Here is a 23,160-nt window from a genome sequence, read left to right on the forward strand (position 1 = left end):
TCTTTCTCTCTATCCCTCTCCACTTTCCTTCTTTCTCACTCACTCACACTTTCTTTCACACGCTTTCTTTATCTTACATTCTCTGTCTCGCACTCTCTCTCTCGCTTTCTCTCGCTCTCTTTGCTCTCTCTCTCGCTCCCTCTCTCTCGCTCTCTCTCTTTCTCTCCCTCCCTCACTAACCTACCTAACGGTGAGACTCCAACAGTATATTTAGCCTACAGTTATCCCATCCAAGGCACCAGTCAGGATGGAGGAACCAGGCAGTTTGTCACCACAGCCAGGGGTTAGAGGTCGACTAATAACTTTGAACAACTGGGCCTGCTATTCACTCTCACAGGAACACAGCCAATCCCATTCTGAAAGCCCAACCGAATACAGCCACTTATAACAAAACAAACCTTTGACCACCTGACAAAAAGAGCCACTGGAGGTAGATTTGTTTTTAACTTGGTTAAAAGTATTTTGTTAGTGAATTCACTGTATATGGTTCCTTTAGAGTTATCAGAGATAATCTGATCTGGATCCCATTCCTTACTCCTCTTGTTTGCCTCTTCATAACTCTCTATCTCTCTCAGACGGCCTGGTTGACTGTATGGACCCAGACTGTTGCCTCCAGACATCCTGTCAGACCCAGCCGTACTGCCGCGGCTCCCCGGACCCCTCTGACATCATCAGTCAGAGCCCGTCCAGCCTGATGCCCCAGCATGCCGCACGCTCCTTCTACCAACGCATCCGCTTCCTAGTTGGACCAGAGGGCAGCCACGTCATCACCGGGGACAACCCCTTCAACAAGAGGTGAGCATTCTCATTTCCCATTTATTTGAACAGGTTAGTGTGTGTGTGTGTGTGTGTGTGTGTGTGTGTGTGTGTGTGTGTGTGTGTGTGTGTGTGTGTGTGTGTGCGCGCGGAGGGCTGTGGCGGTCATGACATCAGATGGTTATTGTCATGCAAAAGACTGATTTCATCAAGTAATCATATTTTCAGACTATTCTCAATTGAATTTTGTCTTTACTAATGTGTAAAATTGGTTGTGATTTAAAATGGCCCATTATGAAAGGGGCAGGAACAGGGACAGGGGCAGGAACAGGGACAGGGGCAGGAACAGGGACAGGGGCAGGAACAGGGACAGGGGCAGGAACAGGGACAGGGACAGGGACAGGGACAGGGACAGGGGCAGGGACAGGGACAGGGGCAGGAACAGGGACAGGAACAGGGACAGGAACAGGAACAGGGACAGGAACAGGGGCAGGGACAGGGACAGGGACAGGGGCAGGGACAGGGACAGGGGCAGGAACAGGAACAGGGACAGGGGCAGGAACAGGGACAGGGGCAGGAACAGGGACAGGAACAGGGACAGGAACAGGAACAGGAACAGGAACAGGGGCAGGGACAGGGACAGGGACAGGGGCAGGGACAGGGACAGGAACAGGGACAGGGGGGGGGGGGGGGAAATGCATCCGTTCGTACTTTAATAATTCAATGGAGGCCGCTTTTCTGATGGTTAGTTACTTCAACCATGCTACTCCGGTTATTTCACCCCAGGCATCAACAACTGTTTGAGGAGCATGCAGGCTCTTGCTGAGCAACAGCTGATATTCCACCCAAACTCTGTATCTCCAACCCTGTTCCTGCAGCTACTCAGTGCTTCATTTGGGAAACCAAGTGAAATCTGTTCGGGAACATCGATAGTAACATGTTTTCACAACAAAACATATTTCATTAAACTGTTGCGCTGAGAAAGGTATGAAGGGGAGAGAGGAGGACATGGAAATGCATGGTTCTGTAGCTAAATGTAATGTCAGCCTATTAGTTATGGGAAGAAAAAAAAAGCCCTATTACTAGGCTATTCAAAATCAAATACAAATTCACTATACTTGTAGGCTAACTGTAAGCTGCCCTGCACAATCAATGAACCAACAGCATCGCCTAGGCCTATACGTTCTCTCCCAGACTCACGGATAGAACGTTTGGAGTGTAGCACAAGGTAACCAGTCCATCCAATATGCATAATAATACAGTCCACACTCAAAGGCGATTTACTAGAATTTGTTTAATTTTGGAGTATAGGCTAGACCAATTATGTAGCAAAGACATCTGATTATAATCAGTTTAGTTTGATGTTTTTCTGCCATGTTTAATATGCGGTAGGCTATGTATTGTATAACAGCACAAGGGCTTGGGCTCATAGGCCTTTGAATATGCTTTAGCTCTAATATGCATATGGTTGTTTTGAATGAATCATCACCTTAGAAATCTCTGTCCATTTCATTGTGTTAGGCTTTGAAACAACATCCACAACGACCACAGTTTTCCACTCAGTTTCAACCTGCTGTTGAACTTCTGAGCTTTAAAATCACTGTACTGTTTTGATGATAACTGTTTGACGTGATTTTTCGATTGCGTTTGTTTTGAGGGACAATAGAGATCTGAGTACCAGGCCATTAGCGACCTGATGGTCGTTAGCGATTTGGGTACTACCAACGCATGTCCAGAGTACAAGACCACAACCAGCCAGGTGGATACAGTGTGGTCTATAACAATGTTGTCTATAATCATGAACGTTTGTTTCTCCATACTGGACAACAACATGAGTCATATACCATGACCAGCTTCAGTTATGGTCATTCTCAAAGGTCTTATGACTGTTTAAACTTGAACGTTGCTTTAATTCAGTCCAGAGTACCGTGCACGTTTGTGATTGTTCACAATCACAGTTGATCTAGAACCAAATAGATTTCAATAAGAGCAGGACTAACCAGCCGGTAGAGATTAGCTTATGTTTAGAAAGCACACCGCGATAACAGAGCTAAATAGAGATGCTAAACACGGTGCTCGCTGGGGAGAACAGAACAGTCTGATCATCTGATAAAGCAGGAAGAAGTGTGGAGAGATGAGAGGACGGAACTAACAAATAAGGAGAGAGAGAGAGGGGTGGACAGAGAGAGGTGGACAGAGAGAGATGGAGAGAGAGGGAGATGGAAAAAGAAATGGAGAAAGACAGAGACATGGGGAGAGAGAGAGAGAGAGAGCGATGAAGTGAGAAAGAGAGAGGGATGGAGAGCAAAAGAAATATAAATATATGGAGATAAAGGGAGAGAGTCAAGTTCACATCTGTCCCGTGTTAGACCCACCTATCCGGGGGCTTTGTTTAGCCAGTAGTGCTAACACAGAGCATGTGCCTGAACATTTCCTTTAGCCTCTGCCAGCCAGCCAGCCATCCAACACACACACACACACACACACACACACACACACAGGATCCGCAGTAATCCCCAACCAAACAACAGCTCCTCAGCATCAACATGTGAACAAACAAGGCTCTCGCAGACCCGCTCTGCCTCTCCTCCTCCTCCTCATCCATCTCTTCTTCTCCTCCTCCGTCTGTGTGTATTGACATGCCACTCTCCGTCAACAGAGATAGAGAGCTCGTCGTTTAGCAGGAAATGACACTGGAGCGAGAGACTGGAATAGAGATATTATTCAGGGTGGCAATTCATTCAAAAGAGACATACTCAATAAGGAAGTACAGATGTAGGATCTTCATTTGAGCCAGTTTGATACAGCAGGAAAACAATCCTGCATCAACAGGAAATGTGAATATACAATTAATGGACATTTTTGTAGGGGTCGATACATCTTTTGTAAAGGAAAATCAAGTCTGAAATTTCAAAGTGGAAATTGCAAACTTCAGAATCCTTTTTAAACCTTTTTAAACCTCAAACACACTACTAGTTCTACATTTCCTGCATTGCAGTAGTTCTCCTGCAACATGGTGATCAAATTAAGACCCTACATCTGTAGTCTGTGATTTTTTGCATTGCGGCGCAGAGCAGACATCCTGTAAGTGACTGTCTGCAGCACAACAAGGACAGGAAGAGCAAACACCTGTTTACACCTACATTATTATTGACTTCTCCAAACCTCCAATTGAAATAGTCTCACTGCTTTAAAAGCAGGCACTACCAAGGCTTTCTGCCAAGGTTATTGGATAAAAACACGTCGGACCCCTTTGTGTGTCTCAACTTCCTACACTAAAGCTTTATTTTCCTTTGTCTGCCATAATCGTCTAACAATACAATTGCAGAACATTTTCATTTCAGAGTTTGTTTAAATGCAATCCATTGGCTCCCTTATACAGGTTATATAGTTACTGGGAATGAGGAGTCTGAATACACTGTGAAGAATGTTATTATTCCTCTTTATGGATTGTGACGTGTCAAATTAGGCATGTGGCCACGAACGCTTCACTACTTTATGTGGTGGCTCACATACACACACACACACACACTCTCACACACACACACACACAGCTGAATTTAGATAAGACCACTTCTTTGCCACGCTTCAGCAAACTCTAGAAGAGGGAGACGGGCGATGGAGCTTAAAGGTGCAGTATATTAACCAGGAAGACCGACCCCCAACCTCTCTCTTGTTTTAGGTCCTTCCCTCAGTGTTTTTATATTGCACACAGATTTCAAGCGGATTAACGCTCGGGGACTAGTTGGTCTTGGCTCTGTCGACTCCCCTTATGGCCCTGTTCTGTGTAGTGATGTTGTGGTCTCGTGGTCAAGGGCCTGGTTAATTGGTCCTCTGACTGGGGTTAGCAGGGGGGGTTCAAATCCCAGGTGCCGGGTCACAGCTGTGGAGCCCCGGGGGCGAGCTGAAGCGGTATCCTTGAATGACTTTGGTGAGAGGCCAGCTGGCGGCTAGAGACTAATCTGTCTGATAAGAACTACATGGAGGACATCCTGGACTGTGGTGTCCAGCCCAGTGTTTAAAAACTCAGGGTAAAAGACAACATCCTCAATTCTGACAGCAGACATAGACGTAACACTCAATGCCAGTACAACATGTACAAATATCATTTAGAGAAAAAGGTCACAGAGGTGACAGTGACAGTGGCACTTTCTAACTCCAAGCCACATTCCATGACACACCATGTAAAAAAGGAAATATCACCCGTCAGTTACTGAGGCGCTGCCTGTTGCCTACAGCAACCTTTGTCATGCTTATTATTCGAGGGAGAGAGAGAGATGTGTGCCAGTGGAAGGGGAAAGGTTAAGGGTTAACTAAAGGTGTTATTTCGTCATGCACCAGAGTAATGATAATACCCGAGTAATGATAATACCCGAGTAATGATAGTACCCGAGTAATGATAGTACCCGAGTAATGATAGTACCCGAGTAATGATAGCACCAGCGTAATGATAGTACCAGAGTAATGATAGTACCAGAGTAATGATAGTATCAGCATAATGATAGTACCAGACTAATGATAGCACCAGAGTAATGATAGTACCAGAGTAATGATAGTACCAGAGTAACGATAGTAGCAGCATAATGATAGTACCAGAGTAATGATAGTACCAGAGGAATGATTGTACCAGAGGAATGTTTGTACCAGAGGAATGATAGTACCAGAGTAATGCTAATACCAGCGTAATGTTAGTACCAGCGTAATGTTAGTACCAGAGTAATGATAATACCAGAGTAATGATAGTACCAGAGGAATGATAGTACCAGCGTAATGTTAGTACCAGAGGAATGAAAGTACCAGAGGAATGTTAGTACCAGATTAATGTTAGTACCAGAGTAATGATAGTACCAGAGGAATGTTAGTTCAAGAGTAATGATAGTACCAGAGTAATGATAGTACCAGAGGAATGATAGTACCAAAGTAATGTTAGTTCCAGAGTAATGATAGTACCAGAGGAATGATAGTACCAGAGGAATGATAGTCCCTTGCAGCGTCTATGCTCTCAGAAACTCTCAGACACCTGAACAGTGACAGTTGGGTATTGTTGCATCCCAACTGCCACCCTATTCCCTATATAGTGAACCACTTTTGGTCAAAAGTAGTGCACTATATAGGGAATAGGGTGCCATTTGGAACATAGACATTGTTTTACGGTGACAGATACCTCCCTAAGCAAATGGAAGGCATAAATTACAGCTACATTAAGGACCCCCCCCCCCCCCCCCCCCCCCCCCCCCCCTCACACACACACACACACACACACACACACATACAGGTATTAATGAGGCGAGGACGCTGGGTAATTTGTAATTTATGGCATGTTTACACTATAGAAGAGGGAGGGGGGTACATCAACTGTACTGTCTGGCATCCTCTCAGACTGTTGCAAAGGATAGTGCTGGAGGAGGAAAAGTTGTGTGTGTCTCTCTGTCCCTCTCTACAGGGTGATTCAATGCTCCGCTACTGATTAGCACTCAGTGAAAGCTGTAATGACCTGGGAAGGAGAGCTATAAGTAAATCTAGCTACGCTCCCCCTGCACACACACACAGAGTAGCTATCTCCACAGGACCAGACCCATTGATTAAAAACTCATCTAAACGGTCCACCGCTAGCCGGGCCTGGCTAAACAACTTGACTTTTCTCCTCTTTTTTTAAACAATTTTTGCCGCAGAATACATTTGCCGTGCTGCTGGCCTGTGTATGTGATGGTGGGCAAAGAGTGTGTGTGTGTGTGTGTCCGTGCGTGCGTGTGTGTGTGTGTGCATTTGTGTGTGTGTGCTGTGTGTGATTTATTCACTCAGTCCCCTAGTATCGATCAGGCTGATAAGCCTCAGAGGGGAAAGGCCCAGGCATCCCAGCAGCCCTTAAACACACTGTGTTATGTGTGCTAAACAGGGAGATGTAAGCCCACATGAATAACAATGTGTGTGTGTGGGGGGGGGGGTTGGATCACGTGTGATTTTGTGCATGCATAGCGGTGATGTGAAAAGGGAATTGGTTATTTGACGTGGCACTGTACAGTGTCATACTGTGGTGTTTATGAATGTGCTGAGTGAAAGTTGTCTAGTGTGTTATTTCCTGTCGGTCCTCTAGCGTGATGTGTATCTCAGGATATCTCTGTCTCTGCGGCGTCCTATAGCTGCAGTGTACAAAATAACGACGTCTCTAAGCAGATCATCTCTACGTGTTGTTTCTCCCCAGCCTGGTGTCCATCATCAGAGGCCAAGTCCTGACGGCAGACGGAACCCCCCTCATAGGAGTCAATGTTACCTTCGTCCACTACCCCGACCACGGATACACCGTCACGCGCAAGGACGGCATGTAGGTCCACGTACACACACAACGCACACGCACACCCGCACCCGCACACACACGCACACGCATACGCGCACACACACACACACACCACAGACTCTGGTCTTCCTCACCACTGACACCTCATACAGTCTTTGATTTATGTTGTGTTTTCAGGACTGGTTGATTGAATCGTTATGAGTGTGTCTGTGTGTGCATATTTGCGTGAATGTTTTTCCGTGCATCGGTGAGTATGTGAGAGAGAGAAAAGAGAAACCGCAGCACGCTTCTTCTCCTGTCCCTCTACGACTCTGTCTCGGAAATCTCCCAAAATGCTCTCTCTCATGCAAATGTAATCTCAGCAGCTTCCCCCCAATGAAAAAGCACACACTCACAAACACCCCCCACCCCAAATGAAAACCCTGCGCCATTTAAATGTGAACTGGAGGGCTGTTTAAAATGCATTGGATTTACAAGGGCAGAATCAATTAGCCTGCGTCATTCTAGTGCAGGGCACAGAACAGACATGCACACACACCTCCACTACACCCTGCCCCCCACTCCCGGTTCCCCGGTGTTATTACAGCGAATGTTCCTGCAACCCTCCTCGACACCAACCAGGAAATAGGAAACGCAGTCCGAGTCCTAAATAGCACCCTATTCGCTATATAGTGCACTACTTGCTTCCCATAGGGATCTGGTGAAAAGTAGAGAGCAGTAGATAGGGAATAGGATGCCATTTGGGACAGAGGCGCAATCACTCCCAGGCCCCAGCCCCATCAGGACCTTTTATTACACCACCCGCGCCCAATTAGATTGTGAGGCAGGGGTGTTAAGGGCAAAAGTGCAAGCCGTGATATTTGGTGCTCCCTGCCTCATTGAGAGGAGGCTCTGTGTGATTGCTGGGAGTGTAATAGGTTGAATCTCTAGGGCGAGGCTAAGCTACTAGATTGCAATAGGTGTGTGATGGCGACCACTGTGGCAAATTGAATACATGATGTTGCACGATCTTCCACACTGCAGGTTGCGATGTATCCAGCCACTATGTCATGCCCCTGTTACTATAGACGGAATAAAATTGAATAATTTATGTTGTTGTAATAGACTGAATATACTGCCATGCCACTGCTACAATAGACTGAATATACTGCCATGCCACTGCTACAATAGACTGAAAATACTGCCATGCCACTGCTACAATAGACTGAATATACTGCCATGCCACTGCTACAATAGACTGAATATACTGCCATGCCACTGCTACAATAGACTGAATATACTGCCATGCCACTGCTAAAATAAACTGAATATACTGCCATGCCACTGCTACAATAGACTGAATATACATGCCATATAATGCCATATAATTGCCATAGACAAACATGGGCAGTAGAATGGCCTTACTGAAGAGCTCAGTGACTTTCAACGTGGCACCGTCATAGGATGACATCTATCCAACAAGACAGATTGTCAAATTTCTGCCCTGCTCAAGCTGCCCCGGTCAACTGTAAGTGCTGTTATTGTGAAGTGGAAGCATCTTGGAGCAACAACGGCTCAGCCGCGAAGTAGTAGGCCACACAAGCTCACAGAATGGGACCACCGAGTGCTGAGGCACGTAGCGTGTAAAAATCCAAACTGCCTCTGGAAGCAAAGTCAGCACAAGAACTGTTGGTTGGGAGCTTCATGAAATGGGTTTCCATGGCTGAGCAGCCACACACAAGCCCCTAAGATCCCCATGCGCAATACCGAACGTCAGCTGGAGCAGTGTAAAGCTCGCCGCCATTGGACTCTAGAGCAGTGGGGACGTGTTCTCTGGAGTGATGAATTGCGCGTCACCATCTGGCAGTCCAACGGAAGAATCTGGGTTTGGCGGATATCAGGAGAATTCTACCTGCCCTAATGCATAATGCCAACTGTAAAGTTTGGTGGAGGAGGAATAATGGTCTGGGGCTGTTTTTCATGGTTCAGGCTAGGCCTCTTAGTTCCAGTGAAGGGAAATCTTAACGCTGCAGCATACAATGACGTTTTATCGAGACGATGCTGTGCTTCCAACTTTGGGGCAACAGTTTGGGGAAGGACTTTATCTGTTTCAGCAGGACTATGTCCCCATGCACAAAGTGAGGTCCATACAGAAATGGTTTGTCGAGGTCGGTGAGGAAGAACTTGACTGTCCTTGACCTCAACTCCGTCGAATGCCTTTGGGATGAATTGGAACGGCGACTGTGAGCCAGGCCTAATCGCCCAACATCAGTGCCCGACCTCACTAATGCGCTTGTGGCTGAATGGAAGCAAGTCCCCTCAGCAATGTTCCAACATCTAGTGGAAAGCCATCTCCCGGAAGAGTGGAGGCTGTTATAGCAGCAAAGGGGGGACCAACTCCATATTAATGCCCATGATTTTGGAATGAGAGGAGTAGGTGTCCACATACTTTTGGCCATTTAGTGTATTTAAGCAGTAAGGCCCAAGGGGATCCACGCCTAAGGACTGTGCTTAGGGACGACGCATCACGGAGTGCCTGGATTCAGCCATTAGTCGTGTTATATTGGCCAAATACCACAAACCCCGAGGTATACGGTCTCAAACTCCCATGGTATACCGTCTCACATACCACTGCTGTCAGCCAATCAGCATTCTGGGCTGGAACCACCCAGTTTATAAATAACAATATATCTGGTCGTAACAGATTGAATGCTGGTGTCGCTGATTGTCTGTGCTTCCATGAGTGTGTTCTTTTATCTATGCATTTTCTGTATGTGTTGCGTGTGTGTCTTCACACTTCACCCCACCAGCCCCCTCCAGACACAGAATATAGGACCGGACTTAGGGGACCTTCTCTCTCTTCCACTCGGATGGTTCTCCCTATAGGCCTGCTACATGTTAAAAGACGAAGTTAGCTAGCCAAATGGAGCTCTCTCTCACCACACACACACACACACACACACATCCAATAATAATTGGCCCCATCATCTTATTTTCAGTACAGGAGAAAGAACAGAATCATGTTTTGTTCTGAGATAAGTAGTAGAGAGGAAGAGGGAGAGATATAGCAGGAAAGGAGAGAGGGAGAGAGAAAGAGAGAGAAAGAGAGCCTCAGGTTGGACAGACTAGACAGGAGAGACAATTAGAACAGGACAGTCTGATCACCCTTCATCCTCACTCTACCTCCATCAGTGCCAAAGATACAGAGATCTCTGTCTCCAGGGCCCAGGAACATCCCGGAGGAAATGTGTGAACACGCAAAAGGCCCTTTCTACTCTCTGTGTGTGTGGGGTGAAGGGGGGTGTGTGTGTGCCTGTGTGTGTCTGTCCATCCGTCTGTCCGCCTGTCTCTCTGTGTGAATGTACATGCCTGTGTGTTTCTCTCACCACCTCTAACCCCATCTCTCCTCATCTCTCCTCATCTCTCTCCATCTCTCTCCACCTCTCTCCACCTCTCTCCATCTCTCTCCATCTCTCTCCACCTCTCTCCACCTCTCTCCATCTCTCTCCACCTCTAACCCCATCTCTCCTCATCTCTCTCCATCTCTCTCCACCTCTCTCCACCTCTCTCCATCTCTCTCATCTCTCTCCACCTCTAACCCCATCTCTCCTCATCTCTCTCCATCTCTCTCCATCTCTCAACCTCTCTCCTCATCTCTCTCCATCTCTCTCCACCTCTCTCCACCTCTCTCCTCATCTCTCCTCATCTCTCTCCATCTCTCCAGGTTTGACCTGTTGACCAACGGTGGGGCCAGTCTGACCCTGAGTTTCGAGCGGGCTCCGTTCCTGATACAGTACCGCACCGTGTGGATCCCCTGGAACGTCTTCTATGTCATGGACACCCTGGTCATGAAGAAGGTGAAATAGAGTTGATAAAGATATTTCATTAAATGTAATTGTATTGAGTCTTATTGAATTCCAGTGTATTTCATTGAATCATATTGAATCATATTGAACTGTATTGAATTGTATTTAATCATATTCAATTGTATTGAATCGTGTTACTCATATTGAATTGTATTGACTCGTATTGAATTGTATTGACTCATCTTCAATCATATTGAATCGTATTGCAGGAGGAGAATGACATCCCCAGCTGTGACCTGAGTGGTTTCATCAGGCCCAGTCCTGTCATCGTGGCCTCTCCCCTCTCTACCTGCTTCAGGTCCTCACCAGAGGATGGGCCCATCATACCTGAGACACAGGTGAGACATACACATCATCATACACACATTATCATCATCATACACACATTATCATCATACACCCATTATCATCATCATACACGCATTATAATCATACACACATTATCATCATCCTACACACATTATAATCATACACACATTATCATCATCGTACACACAGTATCGTCATCATACACACATTGTAATCATAAGCACATTATCATCATCATACACACATTATCATCATCATGCACACTTTATCATCATCACATATACATTATCATCATCATACACACATCATCATCATACACACATTGTCATCATCATACACCTATTATCATCATCATGCACACTTTATCATCATCATATATACATTATCATCATCATCATCATACACACATTATCACCATCATATATAGATTATCATCATATATACACGTTATCATATATACACATTATCACCACATATAAATATCATCAGCATATATACATTATCATCATCATACACACATTATCATCATCATATACGTACATGCACACACACACACACTCACAATCCGAAACCCAGACGAGTTGTACTGAATACACACACTTTTCCACAAACCCGTTATACCTAAGACTCAAGTGAGGTGACAGAGGAGAAAGGATACCTACAGTACATCAAACACCCACTGTACACACACCTCACAACACGGTCAGCTAGGGTTCGTCCAGTTCACTCAACTTCCAGCTCACTACCCCTCTCCACAGACCCACTCAGTACCCTCATCTGTTCAACTCATCTGTTCAACTCTCCTGTTCAACTCATCTGTTAAACTCTCCTGTACAACTCTCCTGTACAACTCTCCTGTGCAACTCTCCTGTTCAACTCTCCTGTTCAACTCATCTGTTCAACTCTCCTGTTCAACTCATCTGTTCAACTCTCCTGTTCAACTCATCTGTTCAACTCTCCTGTTCAACTCATCTGTTCAACTCTCCTGTTAAACTCTCCTGTTCCACTCTCCTGTTCAACTCATCTGTTCAACTCATCTGTTCAACTCATCTGTTCAACTCTCCTGTTCAACTCACCTGTTCAACTCATCTGTTCAACTCTCCTGTTCAACTCATCTGTTCAACTCATCTGTTCAACTCTCCTGTTCAACTCATCTGTTCAACTCATCTGTTCAACTCATCTGTTCAACTCTCCTGTTCAACTCACCTGTTCAACTCTCCTGTTCAACTCATCTGTTCAACTCATCTGTTCAACTCATCTGTTCAACTCATCTGTTCAACTCATCTGTTCAACTCATCTGTTCAACTCATCTGTTCAACTCTCCTGTTCAACTCTCCTGTTCAACTCTCCTGTTCAACTCTCCTGTTCAACTCTCCTGTTCAACTCATCTGTTCAACTCATCTGTTCAACTCATCTGTTCAACTCTCCTGTTCAACTCTCCTGTTCAACTCATCTGTTCAACTCATCTGTTCAACTCTCCTGTTCAACTCTCCTGTTCAACTCTCCTGTTCAACTCTCCTGTTCAACTCTCCTGTTCAACTCATCTGTTCAACTCATCTGTTCAACTCTCCTGTTCAACTCTCCTGTTCAACTCTCCTGTTCAACTCTCCTGTTCAACTCTCCTGTTCAACTCATCTGTTCAACTCTCCTGTTCAACTCTCCTGTTCAACTCATCTGTTCAACTCATCTGTTCAACTCTCCTGTTCAACTCTCCTGTTCAACTCTCCTGTTCAACTCATCTGTTCAACTCATCTGTTCAACTCATCTGTTCAACTCATCTGTTCAACTCTCCTGTTCAACTCTCCTGTTCAACTCTCCTGTTCAACTCTCCTGTTCAACTCATCTGTTCAACTCATCTGTTCAACTCATCTGTTCAACTCTCCTGTTCAACTCTCCTGTTCAACTCTCCTGTTCAACTCTCCTGTTCAACTCTCCTGTTCAACTCATCTGTTCAACTCTCCTGTTCAACTCTCCTGTTCAACTCATCTGTTCAACTCATCTGTTCAACTCTCCTGTTCAACTCTCCTGTTCAACTCTCCTGTTCAACTCTCCTGTTCAACTCTCCTGTTCAACTCATCTGTTCAACTCATCTGTTCAACTCATCTGTTCAACTCATCTGTTCAACTCTCCTGTTCAACTCATCTGTTCAACTCATCTGTTCAACTCATCTGTTCAACTCATCTGTTCAACTCTCCTGTTCAACTCTCCTGTTCAACTCTCCTGTTCAACTCTCCTGTTCAACTCTCCTGTTCAACTCATCTGTTCAACTCATCTGTTCAACTCATCTGTTCAACTCATCTGTTCAACTCTCCTGTTCAACTCTCCTGTTCAACTCTCCTGTTCAACTCTCCTGTTCAACTCTCCTGTTCAACTCATCTGTTCAACTCATCTGTTCAACTCATCTGTTCAACTCATCTGTTCAACTCATCTGTTCAACTCTCCTGTTCAACTCTCCTGTTCAACTCTCCTGTTCAACTCTCCTGTTCAACTCATCTGTTCAACTCATCTGTTCAACTCATCTGTTCAACTCATCTGTTCAACTCTCCTGTTCAACTCTCCTGTTCAACTCATCTGTTCAACTCATCTGTTCAACTCATCTGTTCAACTCATCTGTTCAACTCTCCTGTTCAACTCTCCTGTTCAACTCATCTGTTCAACTCATCTGTTCAACTCTCCTGTTCAACTCTCCTGTTCAACTCTCCTGTTCAACTCATCTGTTCAACTCTCCTGTACTGTACTGTAAATGAGGGAGATGACGTTTATGAATTTCCTGCCTGGGCTGCGGACAGTGGAATTATGACATTAACATGTCATGGTATTTTGCAGGAGTTGTTGTCCCACAACCAATCAGAATCCAGGATCCAAACAACCCATTTTTTAATGCCCCATAACACCCCACACTGCTTCACCCAAACTTTACCGGGACCTCAAACAGCCAACTCAGTTGGAACGGGAGGCCTCACAAAAAGCTGGGCCGAACTTCAGTACTTGAAGTATAAAAGCACACCTTTAACAGCCCAGTGAATACAAGGTCTAGCCATTTTCTAACTGTTTGCACAGATGCTCTTTGTTTCTTTGAAAGAGGAGAAGCCTTGATGAAGAGAGAGAGCATTTAAATCCATGTATAGTCTTTCTAGCTGTGCCAGACAAGGTGTGAGTTGTTACGAGGGTCTCACACGCGCTCGCACACTCATTCGTAGATCAAAACCCAGGCTTTACCATTATGGCAGTATCACAGGCCAATCTGTGCAGAAGAGCATATTCAGTAAAGCTGATACATGGGGCCAAACACATGTTTTATCTGCTCCGAATGAGTCCTCTCTCTCCCTCTCTCTCTCTCTCTATATCTCTCTATCTCTCTCTCTCTCTCTCTATCTCTCTCAACTCTCCTGTGCGGCCAGATAGACTTTGATACCTCTTGGCCCAACTTCTGTCTCCTCTTCTCTGGCACTCCTTCAGTCTAAAGCACTACTTTAATAAGGATGTGTTCTGCACCATCAGCCAAACAATACGCACAGACATAAACACACACATACATAAACACACAGACTCACACAGACATAGACACACACAGACATAAACACACACAGACATAAACACACAGACTCACACAGACATAGACACACACAGACATAAACACACAGACTCACACAGACATAGACACACACAGACATAAACACACACAGACATAAACACACACATACATAAACACACAGACTCACACAGACATAGACACACACAGACATAAACACACACAGGCACACACAGACATAAACACACACAGACACACACAGACATAAACACACACAGACACAGACAGACATAAACACACGCAGACATAAACACACACAGACATAAACACACACAGACACACAGACATAAACACACACAGATATAAACACACAGATATAAACACACAGACACAAACAGACACACAGACATAAACACACACACAGACATAAACGCACACAGACATACACACAGTAACACAAACACACACTGAGAAACACAAGCAATCAGACACAGGCACACACATAATACACAGAAACACTCACAGACTCTCTCATACACACACAGAGACAAGCACACAGTAACAGGCATCGTGCCCCGACCCAGCCAGTCCCCAAACGATCCGGTCCTGATTTGAATTAGTTCCTGTTGTTATGAGCAGAACTATAAAGCCTCAGAGCTCGTGCAAGGAGAGGCGGATGGTGAAGGAGGTTAACTCTTTATAAACGAACGCAGGGGTCTGACAGCTATACCCCAGGGGCCTTCACCAGGGTGTGTGTGTGTGTGTGTGTGGTGAGGAAAAACACAGTAAAAGGAACCCAGCACTAACATGAAGCCGTACCAAAGCAGTCAGTCACAGAGAGTAGCTAACTGGTAACAGACATGTCCACTAAGAGTCATCCTTGCAAGAGAATAGTCTTGCTGAGGAAAGTACTTTGGATTACACACACACACACACACACACACACACACACACACACACACACACACACTTGGCTGTTATGTGGCTTGGGATAACACGCGGGATGCACGCACACACACACACACACACACACACTTGGCTGTCATGTGGCTTGGGGATAACACGCTATTGTGTGCTCGCTGTTCCACAGAGGAGAAAGAATGGAAGCAGAAGACCAAAAAAAGGTTAGCCAAGTGTGTTCAGTTGGAGCACAATGAGACAGTGGTCCTCAGTGTCTGGATGAAACCAACACTCTAAATTCTTCAGGTCCCAGAACCCAGTACGTAGGGCTCGTTGTTACCGCTGACGGGTTCTACTAACAGGACCAGAAGAAAATAGTTGAGACAAGGTCACTCTGACGCGCCACACGTGGAACTCTCCCAGAGGGATGACACTGGAGCACTCGGTCGCCTTCCCATGTGTCAAGCAGAAGAAAAAAACGGACAAATATAAATAGTAAAATCTATTCAAATCAAAGTTGTAAGTTAAGCTACGGTTTATCCCCGGAGAAATACTGTAGAAAAACTTTTTTTTCCTCCCCAACCAAATATGGACACGTGGGTGAGACATTTGGCATGACTCTAAAATCTTCCTGCGTGGTGATTTGAGTCTTGATATTCCTTTTAGAGATGTTTACACTATGTGATGTTGGTGCACACCAAATCCAGTCTGAGGTGATAGCAGGGTGATGGGATTGACTGTAGCCTGCGGTTATTAGCTGAACACATATGCATACACACACACACACACACACACACACACACACACACACACACACACACTGAGCTGCAGCCTTAGCTGTCTGCAACAGTTAATCTGGATACCAACAAGTATAACAGTGTAGTCTGTTGCTGTGTTTTCAGCCTATTAGTTTGGATAGAGGTAGTGTATTGGTTTAGGTGGTTTAGTGGATATTTTGTGCTCTCATATCTGCTGGATTACTCAGAGTTGACGGACACACACACACACTCGCCTCTCCAGTCTCCACACCGTTCCTGTACGACATAAAACTGCACAGTCATGACACCACAAAAGTATGTAACAAAGGTTCTATAGTAAAGGTTCTGTTGAGGTGTTTCAGCCAATAAGGTGGTTTGGCAGTACTAACTATTGACCCAAGCCCAACCTATGGCATTATCCAATGTGTGTTATTAAAGGAGTGGTGGTTTTAAAGGGATACTTTGGGATGTTGGCAATGAGGTCCCAATCACATAGTATCCCTTTAAGATACAGCGCCAGTCCATTACCCCCAGAGCCATATGTTTTCATTACACTTCCCCTTTAATGGCGGGTGGCACTTCAAAATAAAGCACCCGTTTATTGTTTGATCTCGGCTCCGCTCATTAAACCCTTTAATGATTTACCAGTTGGTATTATTATATCCTGCAGTTAAAACAATGTCCCCCTTCTAGATTGCAAAAGATAACACACACCAGAAAGCAGACACACCAGAAAGCAGTGTTTCTATCAGTTAGTTTAAAGCCAGGAGAAACATGCTCTTAGGCCAGACGTTGTAGTTAGAGCCGGCTGGGGAGACCAGGGTGGGGTCCCTTCGCTGGCGGAGTGTGTTCAGGACGCACACACACATAATGTATGTGCAGACACACAGTTTCTCCCTGAAAGAAAACACACCCGCCGCACAGGGTAATTAAGTCTGTGGTGACGGTGACACCGCCTGTGTGTGTGTGTGTGGGGGGGGGGTCACTTTTTCCACACTCAATTTGTTTTTCATTTTGATTGATTCCGTTGTCATTGGGCGACCATATTGGATATCAAAGGCTCGTTGAGACCCATGTCAAAGCTTCCCTCCCCCGAGAGAGGGAGCAGGGGGAGAGAGAGGGAGAGCAGGGGGAGAGAGAGAGAAAGCAGGGGGAGAGAGAGAGAGAGCAGGGGAGAGAGAGAGGGAGCAGGGGGAGAGAGAGAGGGAGCAGGGGGAGAGAGAGAGAAAGCAGGGGGAGAGAGAGAGAGCAGGGGGAGAGAGAGAGGGAGCAGGGGGAGAGAGAGAGGGAGCAGGGGGAGAGAGAGAGGGAGCAGGGGGAGAGAGAGAGGGAGCAGGGGGAGAGAGAGAGAGAGAGGGAGAGAGAAAGACTAGAGCTAGAAAGTAAATAAGTGTTGAGCGATAGGTCTTTGGAATCTGATGGACCTAATAAATACCCTCAGTGCATGTGATGTGTACAGATTTGAGGTCATATTCCATTTAATTCCAACCTCCTCATACCACCTCACTGACTCACCCTCCAAATCTCAGCCAGGGAGCTCTTTGGCCCCTGCTTTGAAAAGAGGGTGAAATGTGTTGATGTTAGGAGAGGCTAAAAACAACAGAGAGACCTAACACCCAGGGCTTTCTGGAGCATCACACTAATGAAAAGACAGTGGATAGACAGCGGAGGAGCTCTGCACACACACACACACACACAGTGGAGGCGCTCTGAACAGAAGATTATGGTTATGGTTATATGAAACAGCCTTTCATACCAGGACAGTCACTACGCTGAGAAAACAGGCCAGGGAGACCTATCTCTCTCTCTCTCTCTATTTTCCTTCTTCCCTTCTCTCCAAATAGTTTTCACAGATGAATGAATAGCGTTCTTGACCCCATGTGACCTCTCCGTTCTCTTGTCACTTTGCCATACCACCCAGAGTGTAACTGTACTGAGACTTTTCTGAACCCTTTCGGCTTTGATGTTCTCACTGAAAAGTGTTCAAAGATGACATTCTCCACTCCAGTCCTCTCAGGGTGTGCTAAGATGTACTAACCCTTCTTGACCCACTCTCCTTTGATGTGTCCCCCCAACCCAACAGGTCCTCCAGGAGGAGACGTCCATCCCGGGCAGCGACCTCAACCTGCTGTACCTGGGCAGCAGGGCGGCCGGCTACAAGCCTGTCCTCAAGGTCACCATGACCCAGGCCAGTGTGCCCTTCAACCTCATGAAGGTAGGGCTTTCTCCTTTAGGTGTAACTAAATTGTGACTGGCATTGCTATCTCCATAGGTCTTGTAGGTCTTACAGTACAGGCCAAAATACAGTGAATATATGTTTTTGGATTAATTTGCAAACACAAAACCAAGGCTACAATTTATTTTGATGTCAAACGCCTTTTGAGTGCGAAATGTACAGTCAGTCTTGCCCTAGCTGGCCGTTATAATGCCCGTCTGAAAATGTGTTTATTCCATAATCTATTCCAGGTGCACCTGATGGTGGCGGTGGTGGGGCGTCTGTTCCAGAAGTGGTTCCCTGCCCAGCCCAACCTCTCCTACACCTTCATCTGGGACAAGACAGACGCTTACAACCAGAAGGTCTATGGCTTGTCTGAGGCAGTCGGTGAGTACTGTGGAGCAGGCCAAAGTACGCCACGAGTTAAAGGGAAATCCTAAATCTTGTTTCAACTTCATGTTCGTCATCCCCAGCAGCAACCCAACATCAACCTGTGTTCTAGGTTTTGTGGGGAAAGGAGAGATAAATGTTTAAAATTACGTCATCGGTGTGCAGCATGAGATTTTAACAAATTTGCCTACTAATTGTCTACTAATTGCTTACTAATTGTCTACTAATTGGTTGATGATGACATTGGAAACACTTATCTTCCTCTATTTTCTTCACTACCAAACATAGCAACGTGCCATTTTCGCACATGTTGATGTTGGGGTGGTGCTGGAGATGATGAAAATCAAGTTGAGACGTTTAGAAATGTCCCTTTAAAGTTGATTTGTCCCCAAAGGGCAGTTACTCTTGGGCATGAAAGGTGACAGGCAGACACACATACTATTTCTTCAGTGACGCTAACGTGCCTACTCCTTTGTCCACCTTTCCTAAGCCCGCGTAGAGCACATACATGACATGTGCCTTTTACCTAAACAGATCTTTGTAAATGCTAAGGGAGTCCCTAACAGGCTGCTGTCAAAGACCTGACTTCAGTCCGATGTGTGGGCTGAACGGTGGAGGAAGTCTAATACGGAACGTCGAGGCCTTCAGAGCAGCCTGTGTGATGTCTGTCTCCACGGCGATATGCTAATGCGTTCCACGCGAAACACAACTGCAGCTTTTGGTCGTTCTTCACTTTTCTCCTTCCGGTGTTTTCTTTTCACATGTGTATGATACCTCTACAACACAAAAACCACCGCAGAGAGTAATAACGTTGTTCTTGTTTTTGCACACACACGCACGCACGCACACACACGCACACACACACACGCACACGCACACTTACACACACGCACACACACACACGCACACACACACACACACACACACACACACTCTTTCTCTCTCAGGTTTCTGAAGGTCATGGCAAAAGGTGTGGCTTCCTTCTAAAAACAATACAGCCGGGGGGTGCTGCTGCTTCTGGAGACCGTTGATGGTTGTGCTCACAATGACATCCCTAAACACACTTGTCACCCTACGCTCAAGCTGTTTCACACGGAGTCCCTGACAGGCAGGCAGACATGCCGCGGCTTGTTATTTTCAGTCCTGGGGGATCGGGGAGGGAGGGAAAGGAAGTTGGCCAGTGTAAAACTACCCACGTTTCTCTCATATGTAAATAAATACAAAATGACCGCCTTTCCATAAACAAACTGTTCAACGGTGTAGACGCTGAAGGGTTGTTATTGTTGAGTCTAATGTATTCTTGCTTTGCCAGGAAGGAAGAGATAGGAGAAGGAGAAGGAGGGTGTTATTAGAAATGGCCCAGGCCCAAGTCATATTGATTGATTGTGTTTTCACCTTCTAACCTCCCCTTCGTCAGCATTCGTTTTTTTCCAATTGCATTACGCCTGTCTGGTAATTTGGCCTGCGCCATTATTGATCCATCAGAGGGGGGTTTGTCGTAATGTGATCGGCTGAAGACGGATAGGAGTTTAAAAAGAGCTGTAAGGAGATGATTATCAAGTTTGGGAAAGTTCTGTTATTACAAACTGAGTGGAGGTGTTGAGATATGACGGCAGAGATGAATTGTAATTGTGTAAGACGACTAATTAGAATCCCTCGACAAAAAAATTAATCATAAAAAATGAATAATACCAATAACATTGTCTAGGCTTGTACTTGTCGTTAGTCAATTGGAGTCTTGTCATGAACAGTATCTGTGCTAACCCGATCCCCTCATGCATGTTCCTGTTGTAGTGTCCGTGGGTTTTGAGTACGAGTCGTGTCTGGACCTGATCCTGTGGGAGAAGAGGACAGCCACACTGCAGGGCTATGAGCTGGACGCGTCCAACATGGGAGGCTGGACGCTGGACAAACACCATATACTGGATATCCAGAACGGTAGGAACATGACTGCACACACACACACACACACACACCAAGCACACACACACACACACACACACACACACACACACACACACCAAGCACACACACACACACACACACACCAAGCACACATGCGTGTACCTCCCCACACACACACACACAAACAAACTCACATTTACACACATGCACACACACACACTCATCACCAATGACTGTATATATGAGCCGTGTGACAATATTCTTTCCTATGTGAAGACTCAATATCGCATTGAAGCCAAATGAAGTCTGTTAAGATGGCGTCTCATGGAGACCTAACATGCACAGTTTGAACTCGTCCAGGAAGTGACATTGCAGGCTAGCTCAGTGCTGCCCCCTCTTATTGAGTAACTCAAGTTGAAGGCTGACTGGGATACTGCAGGCTGCCATTAGCAACGAAATGATCCTTATAACTGCGATTTTAAAATAACATCTGATGCATGAGAAGCAATTATTGGTACCATGGTTGTTTTCAGGAAAACGTTTCATTTACAGGGATATTGACTGCGAAGGAGGATCCTGTTCTCTGCTAACAATGCCTGCAGTACCACAGGCGGCGTTTGAACTTCCGTGGCTTCAGTGAGAAGGAGCGGTCTTTCTCCTCTGCTCGTCACACACGTACAGATTCCCCCACCACTTCTACCTCCAGCTTAATGCCTATCCTGCAGCCGTAACTCTAATTCATGCCTTATTCACCTTTACAAGCTACCTAAGTGGTACCTTCTCAACAGATTTACACAGGGCTTATCGTTATTCGCTGACATAAGCTTGTTAAACAGGAAGCTCAACAGCGCATCAATTACAGGTGCTATCTATCGTACAGACACTGTGAGGAGCTTTAGCAACACTAAGGCACATCACAGTAGACAGGAGTGAATCTGTGTGTGTGTGTGTGTGTGTGTGTGTGTGTGTGTGTGTGTGTGTGTGTGTGTGTGTGTGTGTGTGTGTGTGTGTGTGTGTGTGTCTGTGTGTGTGTGTGTGTAAGCGTGTGTGTGTGTAAGCGTGTGTGTGTGTAAGCGTGCGTGTGTAAGCGTGTGTGTGTGTGTAAGCATGTGTGTGTGTGTGTAAGTGTGTTGTGTGTGTAAGCCACAACGGGTTGACTGAAGACAGATCTCGTCTAGCACTCATGTTAATGTAAACACTGCTAACCAAACGAAGAGCATCATCGACCTATCTGTCAGAGCGACCTTGATGGAGAGAGCGCGAGAGAGATACTTGGCAGCCGAAACGTTTGCGGGCCACCATGTCATCAACAAGACATCAGACAAGCTGTGATGTATGCCAGCCATGCCACGGTCTACCCTGACCAGTGAAACTTCAACAGGGGAAACAGAGGGGGAGAGATGGCAGAGAGATGGGGAGGGGAGGAAGGAAAGAGATGGAGGGAAAGAGGTAGAGGGAGAGGAGGGAGGAGAGAGTGTTAGGTATCCCTAACACATACTGTATGTCTAAAGCCCTTAAAGAAGGTAAAGACCGGTCAGGACAGGATGTGTTCATAAGTGAATGTGTAGCAAAACCCCCACACACCATCCCCTTATCCTCAACTCCCCGACCGCCAACTCACATCCACATCCTAAAAAAAACAGAAACCATCAGTTGGAACGAGTGTGGGTACGGCCCGGGACGCCTCAGATTCCCCCCAGCGTTTAAATCAGATAAACAACTGAAGTTTGACGTCCATCGACTCTTCAAACTGACGCGTGACTTAATTGAATCAGCCCCATTGTCGAGACGACCAAACGACCATAACAGGAGTGGGAGAGATAAGATCAGCTCAGACCGGGACAGGGACAGGCGTTCGCTAGATTTGCCTGTCATAAATATCCTCCCAGACAGACTCTTAACAGAGTCAATGTCTATAATGAACACCCACATTGGATGTCCATAAGGACAGAGGGGATAATGGTGGTTCCTAGTGAAGGCCCAATCTACCAGAGTAATGAGGCTGGAGATGACATGAGGCAGTGGTGGAGACTGCTATCTGGGATCCTTGGGACTTGCCCTACCCTAAACCCTGACCCTAACCTTAACCCTTACCTATCCTTAATCCTTACTTAACCATTTTCAATTTCAATGGGGTAGGGACGTCCCAAAGATCCAACTGGGATTTCGTGAAAACCAGGGAATTTATTGAACGTATCTGGAATTTAGCGTTATTTATTTATTTAACCTTTATTTAACTAGGGCAAGTCAGTTAA

General features: G+C 45.9%; 1 protein-coding gene across 19 annotated transcripts in view; it reads left to right on the forward strand.

The window, feature by feature from the left end:
* LOC110498654 (teneurin-3) overlaps window positions 1-23,160 on the forward strand; it is a 439,962-nt gene that overhangs the window by 368,474 nt on the left and 48,328 nt on the right. For all 19 annotated transcript variants that reach the window (XM_090210457.1, XM_090210459.1, XM_090210460.1 and 16 more), the window contains 7 exons: window positions 576-795; window positions 6,959-7,078; window positions 10,755-10,887; window positions 11,106-11,234; window positions 18,479-18,610; window positions 18,862-18,997; window positions 20,795-20,938. In XM_090210457.1, the coding sequence (XP_090066583.1) occupies window positions 576-795; window positions 6,959-7,078; window positions 10,755-10,887; window positions 11,106-11,234; window positions 18,479-18,610; window positions 18,862-18,997; window positions 20,795-20,938 (1,014 nt within the window). The remainder of the gene's footprint in view (window positions 1-575; window positions 796-6,958; window positions 7,079-10,754; window positions 10,888-11,105; window positions 11,235-18,478; window positions 18,611-18,861; window positions 18,998-20,794; window positions 20,939-23,160) is intronic.

The sequence above is a fragment of the Oncorhynchus mykiss genome, chromosome 19 (assembly GCF_057628025.1).
Source record: "Oncorhynchus mykiss isolate SJ-2025 chromosome 19, ASM5762802v1, whole genome shotgun sequence".
In the NCBI taxonomy this organism is placed as follows: domain Eukaryota; kingdom Metazoa; phylum Chordata; class Actinopteri; order Salmoniformes; family Salmonidae; genus Oncorhynchus; species Oncorhynchus mykiss.